This window comes from Nothoprocta perdicaria, unplaced genomic scaffold (assembly GCF_003342845.1).
Source record: "Nothoprocta perdicaria isolate Ctin4 unplaced genomic scaffold, notPer1 scaffold_121, whole genome shotgun sequence".
Classification (NCBI taxonomy): Eukaryota; Metazoa; Chordata; class Aves; order Tinamiformes; family Tinamidae; genus Nothoprocta; species Nothoprocta perdicaria.
The window spans coordinates 2330009-2339625 of NW_020454328.1; the positions used below are offsets into that span (position 1 = coordinate 2330009).

General features: G+C 56.4%; 1 protein-coding gene across 3 annotated transcripts in view; it reads left to right on the forward strand.

Annotated features, from left to right (window-relative positions):
• KANSL1 (KAT8 regulatory NSL complex subunit 1) overlaps window positions 1–6858 on the forward strand; it is a 73000-nt gene extending 66142 nt beyond the window's left edge. For 2 of the 3 annotated variants that reach the window (XM_026054471.1, XM_026054470.1), the window contains exons 9-14: window positions 536–681; window positions 2992–3110; window positions 3877–3934; window positions 4364–4476; window positions 6181–6424; window positions 6551–6858. In XM_026054471.1, coding sequence (XP_025910256.1) covers window positions 536–681; window positions 2992–3110; window positions 3877–3934; window positions 4364–4476; window positions 6181–6424; window positions 6551–6796 — 926 coding nt within the window. In that variant the 3' untranslated portion in view covers window positions 6797–6858. Of the gene's footprint in view, window positions 1–74; window positions 237–535; window positions 682–2991; window positions 3111–3876; window positions 3935–4363; window positions 4477–6180; window positions 6425–6550 lie in introns of all 3 variants that reach the window. The other variant, XM_026054472.1, reaches the window with a different exon arrangement.
• Window positions 6859–9617: the final 2759 nt, after the last annotated feature.

Consider the following 9617-nt stretch of genomic DNA (forward strand, 5'->3'; position numbering starts at 1 on the left):
CCGAGCCTCCTGTGCCGACAGAAAGAGAGGTGAAAACAGGCGTTTCATAGCTCTTTCTCTGTTCCCCTCCTCAGAGCGCTCACATCAAAAAATCCAACCAGACAAGGCACACAGGCCACCCTTAGACGATTTTACGGCCGTGTCCAAGGCCGAGAGAGCGCCAGAGCGCTCGCTTGTCCAGCCTCCTGCCTATGACAAAAAGCGATTGCGAGACTGCTCATCTGAGAGGAGTGAAGGTAGGCTCCCACGGCCAGGTCTCTCGGGGGGAGCTTGGGCTTTGCTGCATATCCAGCCTCTCTCCTCCTGCAGCCGTGGAGCAGTGGGAACGCGCTGCTTCTGGGCCTCGTCCCCGCTGCAGCGAGGCCTTGTGCGCTCTAACTGCTTCTTCCCGCAGGGCCTGACCAGCTGACAGCTGCTGCAGGTAGAAGATGCTTCTCTTTCACGCAGAGTGGTCCTCAGCGCTGGCCGTTTCTGGCACACGTGGTCTCTTTTTGCTGACGTTGCTCTTTTCTTTTCTCCTCCCCTCCTTGGACAGTGTTGAAGCATCACGCAGACATCGGCGGCCCGAGCTACTTGTCAGCAGCTGCGACCCCCACGCCCCATAGCCCTGTAGCACGACAACTGTCCTCGGAAAGCTCTGCCTCTGCCAGTACGAGTTCACAGGGCCCCTCCAACACAGCTGTAAGTATCCAGAGCCCTTCTGGAGAGCCTCGCAGCTCAGCTCCACCACGGGGGCTGCGGGGAGCTCTCAGCTTTGGGGCAGTCCAGGCAGCAAGGCTTGGGAATGCTCGGTGTTTCTCTTGCCCGTGCTGGACCTGTTGTCTCAACAGGTGATGGACTTGGTGGCCTTTTTCTGCTCTTGTGAGGTCTGCTGGGGTGTCTGGGTTGTCTGTTTGGCCTGTCAGTTCAGGAGCTGCTGGTCAGTGCTCCTGTTTGGAGAGGTCCCCCGGCCTTGCCTCACATTTGGGCTGCTGTGAACATGATAGTGCTTCCACGGAGGTGTCTGTCACCTGATGACCTCGGTGGCCTTTTCTGTATATGGGTACATGAGGTTGGCGACTGAGCCACAGGGCTGTGGTGGGTTAGTGCTGAATGACAACATATTTGTCACCTGTCCTCAAGCTTCAATATTTTTTTTTTTTAACTAGCAGCAGCTTCTGAGACACCCTCAGCCTCCCAGGGTATTAAAGGTTGACAGAGTTTGGAACCTCTTATGGAGCTACCTCTAAAAGTCGCTGCTGGGCAGGAGAATAACTCCCTTCTGCTGGGCTCTGGGATGGATTGAGCGATGTGGCTGCTTTGCCCAACATCTGCTCTGGAGCTGCCACATTCCAGGTGTTCCCGGTGAGATCCATCACAGTGATGTCACAGCAGGGAGATTCTTTGGACTGTGTGGGGTTCCCAGAGCACCCGAGCAGAGTTAGTTACCTGGCTAAGATGTGGGAGGTGTTTTGTGGGAGAGAGAAATCCCTTCTCTGCAGCTGAGCACGTCGAGAGCTGCTCTTTGGCAAGCCCATTCTAAGCAGCAAGGCTCTTGAGCAGTATTTGATCCACCAGTGAGCTGTAGCAAGCAGCATCACATGGAAATAATGTTCTCCTGTGCTCCGAGATGACCACATGAGGGCAAAGGAGTAGTCCCCGGGTCGTGCTGCTCCATCCCCATCACTGCCTGCCTGGACTTCGCATATCCTTCACAGACTGCAGCCTGCAAGATGCTTTCCAACTTCCTTCACTCTCTTTGGGAGACTTTTCTTGGCTTTTCTTACTGGCACAATCTACATTTTTGGTCAGAAAAAGTAGGAGTTTCTTGATTTTCGTGGTTGTGCCTGTTCATTTTGAACCAAGAATAAATGGTTTTCTGGAGTCTGCAGACAGCCTGAGGCTGCAGCTTTGAGGTATGAACTTCTCCAATTGATCTCATAGGAATGGTAATTGTGAAAATACAACAAGCAAATCTGCTAAAAAGATTCAGTGGCCTGTCCTGGTCCTAAAAAGCATTTTGTGCTGTTCCAAAAGCCCAGCAGTCTTTGCATATGTGTGAGTGTAAGACAGGCTAAAGTTTGGGTCCGATTTTGGTGGTTTTGCAGCTAATGTGCACACTCTTGCCATAAAACTAGTACCACCAAATGTGTCTTTTGGAGGAGATGGAATAAGCTGTGGGATAATTCCGGGAGGTGAATGTGCCCAAGAGGAGACTTCGGAGTGTCCTGCTCCATGACTTGTCTTGCAGTAACTATTTTTGTCATCTTAGTGTCTTTATTGTGGTCGGCTGTGGCTCCCCAGTAGATTTTGCTTTGGAAATAATGATCCTTACAGGACGTTCTTGCTACTCGTTCTGTTGGACAGAGTAGCACTGAATCCAGTCCAAATTTGATTTAAGGAAACCGAGCAAAGTCTCCTCACCTAAAGCAGGTGGAGCTCAGTGTGATGCAGGAACACGACTGCCTTGAGACCTACCAGCACCTGCTACCTTGAGATGTGATAAGGGGAAGGATCTCGGCTGTCTCTTGGATCAGAGGATAGGTTTGGAAGGGGGGCAGAACTGAGGGAAAAGGGACCTTCTCAGGTCCCTTTTCATCATCACAACACCGAGCCCCAGCCTGTCTGGGTGTCGGGAGGATGCCTGGAGGTCCTCTCCATCAGGGTCCCTGCATGGTCCTCTCCGTCTCGGGTCCCTGGCCTCGAGAGCCCAGTGCCAGGTTGGAGCATGCCGGTGCAGCCCTGGCGGATGCTTGGCTCCCGCCTCGCGCTCACAGTGATGTGTGACAGTGACCACGTGTTGGGTGTCGTGGCCGTGGCGACTGGCCCACTCCGTCCCGGTGCCACCGCTTGGCTCCGCTTGGCCGGAGCAGCTCCCTTGCGGTCGGGTTTTCACAGCTTTGGTGACTGGAAGAGAGGGATAAGATGGTAAATGAGAGGGGACCCGATTTGCTGGGGTTGCTGTGCGGGCTGCCTGACGGGTCTCATCTTGTTCTGGGCTTTGTTTTACAGCAGCCRAGGAGGAGGAGAGGCGAAAGCTCCTTTGACATCAATAATATCGTCATCCCGATGTCTGTCGCCGCAACAACTCGCGTCGAGAAGCTGCAGTATAAAGAGATCCTCACACCCAGGTGCGTGGATAGGCCTGGCTCCAGAGGGGTTGTGGCTTGCCAAGCTTTGCCTGGGGATTTGCCCAGTCGGAAATTCATCCGGCCTGGGGCTTTGCTCCCTGTGGCCCAAACTGGTGAGGAGAGGGACTTTGTTATTCCTTGAAAGGAAGAAGTTTTCCATTTTTTGGAGAACTGTGTCATTTAAGCTCTGCTTACGCAGTCTGCAGCCAGGCTGCTTGTCCTCTGCTCCATTCCGAAGCTGCCGAGCACCTTGAGCCAAAAGTCCTGGGGACCTTCCCAGTTCCGCACGTGCCTGGGCTGTGTCACCCGTGTCCAGACCAAGTTCATGTCACGATGCCAGAGAAGGGCACTTGTCCTTGGTGCTGTGGATAGGAGAGAGGCGCCTGGGCCTGGTGGAGGGAGTGGGGAGGTTTGAGGTTTCTTGCTCAAGCCAGGTCCAAGGAGGTGCCAGACCCTGTTCCGGGTGTTTTTGGGTTGACACCCAGATCAGTTGCTCGTTTTTTTTTCTGCACCCATTCTCTGCTTCTGTGTAAAGATCTGCTCGAAGTGGAGCAGGGTGGCACAGGAAGCAAAGCGTTCCCTGAGACCCCAGGGCAGTWTTTAGGTAGACAAATGTGCCTTAAAAACAGAGCCTAAACACGTCTCTTGCAGCAACACCCCTTGAAATTTCTTTTTCCCTTGATGAAGAGGCACGTTGCTGTGTGCAGGGTGTGTTGCGTGTTGTGATGCGCATGGTGCTGACTGACCCAAACCCCATGTGTTTCAGCTGGCGCGAAGTCGACATCAGCGCTTTGAAGGCCAACCCTGATGAAGACAGCGAGGAGGTAAGGCTGGATGGGGGGATGCAGCTTGGGGTGGCCCTGGTGGCACTTGGAGAGACGCTGCACTCCTGGCACGGGCCTTTTCTAGCTGGCTGTCTTTAATGGAGACCAGGAGAGTCGAATCAAGAGAGCACAAGAGTGGCACTGCTGGAGTTGCTGTGTCAGACAAGCTGAATGGTTTAAGGTTAATGGTTTCCTTAACTGAATGGTTTAAGGCTTCCTTAAATCTGCCTATGAACAGTCCTAGTGACTGTCTTTCAGTGTTAGTTTTTAGGCTCTTCCTAAGTATTTCCAACTCAGTTTAACAGTGTTTTCCCGCAGCGCTTTAAATGTTTATTCAAATTCATCTTGTTATCACGCTGGTAAACCTGCGCGCCGGTGTGTGTCCAGTGTAAAAAGAGGTGACTGAGCCCTGTCCCGTTGCCTTTGCAGGTGGAGGACCTGTCCGACGCGGCCTTCGCCGCCCGGCACAGCAAGTGCGAGGAGATGGAGCGGGCGCGGTGGCTGTGGAGCACCAGCGTGCCGCCCCAGCGGCGCGGCAGCAGGTAGGGCTCCAGGGCAGCGGCCCTTGGGACACCTCGGCCGGGGYGCCAGGAGGCTCCCGGGCAGCTCTTGGCACCGGGGGATGCGGTTCCTAAAGGATCAGCGGAGTGTGGGCAGCCCAAGATTCAGGCACAACCTGCAAGAGCCTCTCCGAGCCCATGCGCAGGAGCAGCTCTGCAGGCTGGTAGGAGCTGCTGTGCAGCCCGCCCTGCGAGTTGCTTAGACACAACCAGCCCCTGGACAGCACCTGGGAGTCTCCTTTCTCGGGCACCTTCACTGTGGCAGCAGCGTCAGGGCGTTTGTTTCCCTCGGGCTTCTGCAGTCGGCACACGGGAGCCGAGCAGGGTGTCCTTAAYGCAGGAAAGGAACCAGCAGCTCCTCTTCAACTTACCCTCTGTATCCAGCTCTGCTTGACTGCTGCAGCAAAGTCCTTTTCTCAGCTCCATCTTCAGTTCCTCATAGCGCTTGACACTTGATCCTATTTCTCCTGCATCTCTTTGCGAGTGGATATCTAGAACTGCACAGTTTCCAGCTGTTCACTTCATAAAGCTGCCTAAGAAGAGGTTCCCTCCTGTTTCTCCCTTGGTTTCTGATAGTTTTTTTCTCTTTTCCTGGAACTGTTCTGCACTGTGCACAAGTTCTTGCCCAACTCCATGTGAATTAGGCACCCGACTTGAATTGTGGTCAGTCTAGGCCCAGGCAGGTGTGTTGGGATAGCGCAGGCTTTCTGCAAGAGCTTTCACAAATGCAAAGCCAGCATTTGTAAACTCCAGGTCATCTGCTGTTGTCTTGGTGGTTTCAGTGGCACAAATTCCCAATTCTTTCAAGTTCCTTCAGTCCATACAAGGAGATTTCTTGAAGCTGCTCCAGAAAAGACCATTTTGGTGTTTTCACCAGATTCCTACATCCAGTGGTATTTTAGTGCATTTCTTTAAAGATCTCCCGTAAGGAAGTTGGTGGCAGTTGGAAGATGCTGCAGGCAGGGCCYGGCTCGGTCGTCAAGGTGAATTGAAGCTTCATCCCAGCGGCACCAGGAGAGCCTGGGGTCCACTCGGTTTCTCTGTGGTGCCTTCCGTTCACTCACCTGCTTCAGAAGATCTGCTGGTCCCCATAGGTTCCTCCTGCCTCTTACATCCCCAGCAGTGGTTTCTTGTCCYGTGACAATTGTAGCATTGCTGCTTAACTCCACACATTGCGCCTACATGCAGCCTGCTGTAGGCGCTGCTGTTTTATTACTCTGATCTTGACTGGATTTCCGTGTTCTGATGAACATTTAGGCCCAGGCAGATTTTGGAAYGTGATCTTCGGCAGTTCTTGATTCCTACTTGCCACTGAAGCTCCTCTTGAAGAGAGAAATGTAGGGATTTCTTTCAGGCTTTTCTGTTGGGGGTCTGTGGGCCTGTCATCTGCAAACCTGGATGRGATACTCAAGTTTTCTTAGTAGTGGCTTCAAATTTTCTCAAGTCCCGGGGTTTTGCTGTGCTCCTCCTGCACCCAGTTGTTGAACTCACTGTTATCAGTGCTGTGCACGAGCTTCAAGGCATCACGTGGATGATGCAGACGCCCGGAGAACCTGTTCAGGTGTCTGGTTTCATGGGTGCTGATGCCTGGAGTGGGCGCTGCCAGGGGGACGGTGGCAGCGACGCCACCTGCCAGGCGGGTGCCCCCTGCGGTGCCGCCGCCTCCTGAGCGTCTTCCCCTCTCAGGTCTTACAGATCAACGGACGGACGGACGACCCCTCAGCTGGGGAACCCCTCAACGCCGCAGCCGGCGTCCCCGGACGTGGGCGGCTGCCCCGCGCCCGCGGAGCTCGCGCACACGTATTCCCCGCGCAGCCCCATCAGCCCCGAGCTGCTCTCCGCGCCCCTCACGCCCCTGTCGCGGGACGTGCGGCTCCTGTCCAGCGAGGACACCCGCTGCTCCACGCCYGAGGCCGGCCTCGACGAGCAGGTGGGTGCCGGGTGCTGGCGCGAGGGCGGCAGCGTCGCCTCGTCCTGCTCTGGCCGCTGCCACCCGCAGGGGAGCGGAGGACCCTTCCCAGGGGACCTCCCGTAGCTCCGTGTCTCTTCCCTTTAGGCCGTGCAGCCCTGGGAGCGACGCACCTTCCCGCTGCCGTACGATCCCAGGACAGAGTGCGAGGACCAATGTGACCCCCAGGACCGGTCGTCGCGCTGCACCCGCCGCACGTCGGGCAGCAAATCCTCCCGGGAGCCCGAGGGCCCCTCAGCCTCGTGCACCACAGCCGCCCTCAAGAGCCGGCACCCGCTGGCCGCCCCCTCTGCCTCCTGCTCTGCCGCGGTGCCGCGGCCGGCGCACAGATAGAGACGCACGGCGAGACAGGAGCAAAACCAACACACAGAACTAACTTGGCATTAAAGCTTCCAAAATCTGCGTTTGATATTCAAACATCCTGCCGGGAATTTTCACAGTTTTTAGTGAATTTAAGGAGTTTAGAAACTGTTTTTTTTTTCTGTTCTTCTTTTTGTTTCTGTTTTTTTTTTTTTTCTTTTTCCATGTTTCCTTGTCACATAAAATGAGAGCCTCCAGATTCCTCCCAGCGGAGTGAAGCCTCAGGAGGGAGCAGCCCACCAGGCCCTCTCCCTGTCCTCCCCTTCCCTCTTAGGTGTATAAAACTAGAGCACAGGATTTAGCTGACTAGCAGACTTCGGGGATAGATTTTCTCAAGCAAAAGGGTGTCTTTTTCTCTTAACCCTCTGCCCTCCCCTCCCTGAAAGGTTTTAGTGGAGTGAAATTAGTGGTGAAAAGTGATGTCTTGGGATTGCGACCTTCACTAGCTTGTCTGTCTGTCCCCACGGGCGAGGGCTTCTCCTGCCCCGGGTTGGATTCCGGGTGTCCCGCGGGTTGACGCTGGCGTCCGCCGCCGCCTCCCGCTTCCGGAGCAGCTCTCGGGCTCCGGCCTCCCCATCCCTCAGGGAAAAGGCAGGGCCCTTCCGAAGTGCGCGCGGAGGAGCGGGATCGTGGAAGCGGTTCCGCTCCCACCCCGGTTCTCGGGCAGAGCAGGGAGGGGAGAGGTGCCAGCCCGGCGCTCCTGGCAGGAGCGGAGCTGAAGRATGCGGCCGGGGCTCTTGTGGCCAGGGCCGCCAGCAGCTCCCGGCCGGAGCCCCTCGGCTGCTGCCTCTCCGTCAGCTCCGGTGGGAGGACCTGGCCCCAGCCAGGCCGAGGTGCTGGGGCGGATTCGTTAGGTTGGTTGGATCTCCAAAGCGAGGAAAAGAGGAAGGGGGAAGAGCAGCGAGCGCGGGGGCTGCGGCGGGGACCGCGGCTGGGGGCGCACGGGGCTCTGGCGCCGCCGCTTCGCTCTGGCCGCCGCGCGGCAGCCGGGCCGCGCTCCCGCCCGGGGGCTCTTCCATTCGAGCCCAGCTCGGCTGCCGGGTCCCGCGCACCGTCCTCCCCGCGACGCTTCCCGTGCCCACGGGGCGGCTCTTGGGCCCTGTCCTGTTGCTAGCATTGTGCCTGTCTTATGTATAATCACATCACCAAAAAAAAAAAAAAAAAAGGAAAAAAAAATAAAAGGACATATTTTTTTTTTCCATTTTGTAATCGTAAAGAAATAGTAGCTAAACTGCTTAATGGTTGGGGTTTTCACAATTTTCAACATTATCTAGTGTTTTTGGTTCTGTTCTAGTTTAAAAGGGTTTGTCATCGTTTCTTTAAAGAAAAAACAATGCTACCATATCCCTCTGCATAAGTGCTTTTCTATTTATAAGGTTGAAAATTCTGAATAACCCTTTTAGCATTATAAAAACCACAAAAAACACCTTGTATTTTGTAAATATTTTCTTTTCCTGCTTTGAGCTGTGTAATGTCCTTGTTATATAGAAATGCTTTTCTTCCGAGAAGCTGATCTTTGTTAATGTCTTGATTCTGTTGGCGAAGCACAAATGTGCTTATAAAAAAAAAAAAGAAAAAAAAGAAAAAAAAAGATTAAAAAAACATTAAAAGAGAAGGTGGTTACGGGCTGTGTGTTTGTGAAAGGCTGGCTAGGGGGAGGATTTTGCTCCCTGATCTGCGGTCTTTCCTGGGAGCATCAACCAGAATGTGTTGGAAAACGCGAGGGGGGAGGTTGCTCCAAGCTCCCATCGCGTGCCCTCCCCGTTCGCCTTCCCTCTCCTCATGCAGCGGAAGCGGCTTTTATTGTAGTAATGACTTTATTTCCAAATTCACTTTTACGGCAACAGTGTAAACCAGTTGTTAAAACGCACGATACACGATGGACATTCACAGACGGGAAGCTAAGCTGGGCTGAGGCGCCGGGCTGCGGCCTCTCCTCCCGGCCCAGGCAGGTGAGCTGGGAAGTGGGGCTCGGAATCAGTGCCGGATTCAGCCCTTTGCGGGCCAGGATGTGTGGGGCGGGCGGGGGGCGCAGGGCGGGGGTCCCGCTGCGTGTCCCGGCTGCAGCCAGAGCCGCCGCCGCTGCCCCCGGCAGGGGCTGCGCAAGGAAGGGGGGCGGGAAGCGCCCGGCCCTCCCTGCGGCCCCGGGAAGGGAAGGGAGGGGAAAGGAGGCGGCGAAGGGGAGGGAGGATGGAGGGTCCCAGGGTACCCGGGGGAGCTGCCCCGGCCTCGTCCCGTGGCCTCGCGCCCCGTCCCCGTCCTGCCCCGCGCGCAGCGGAGCCGGGAGCAGCGGCCCTGGCACCTCGGGCTGCTTGGCGGGGCAGGGAAGGTGGGGAAGCAGCCCCCGGGCTGCGGGCGCAGGGCAGCGGCTGCGCAGCCCCGGCCCGGCAGACATGCGGCACCGGGCCCGCGGCGGCGCCGCGCAGCCCCCGCGGCCGCTCCCAGCGGGGTCAAACACATGCTCATTTATGGAAACACCCGCGCGCGGGCCAAGCAGTTACAGACACTTCTACTCTACGACACGAGGGGCTGCCAAGGGGACGGGAAAAGCCTCTACTCATCCACTCAGCGGCTCCAGCGGAGCCACGGGGCCCCCTTCCCAACGGGACGAGCCCGGCRGCAGCGGGACAGGGGCGGCTCCGGGGGCCGCTGCCTTCACACGCGGCTCGGCCCGGGGAGGTGAAACCCCAACGCTGTTTCCAGAGGGGCAGGCGCCCGCGGCACCGAGGGCGGCTCCGGGCACGGCGGGGGCCRGGGGGCGCGGGCCGGGGAGCAGGTTTTGTACCTCATAGTA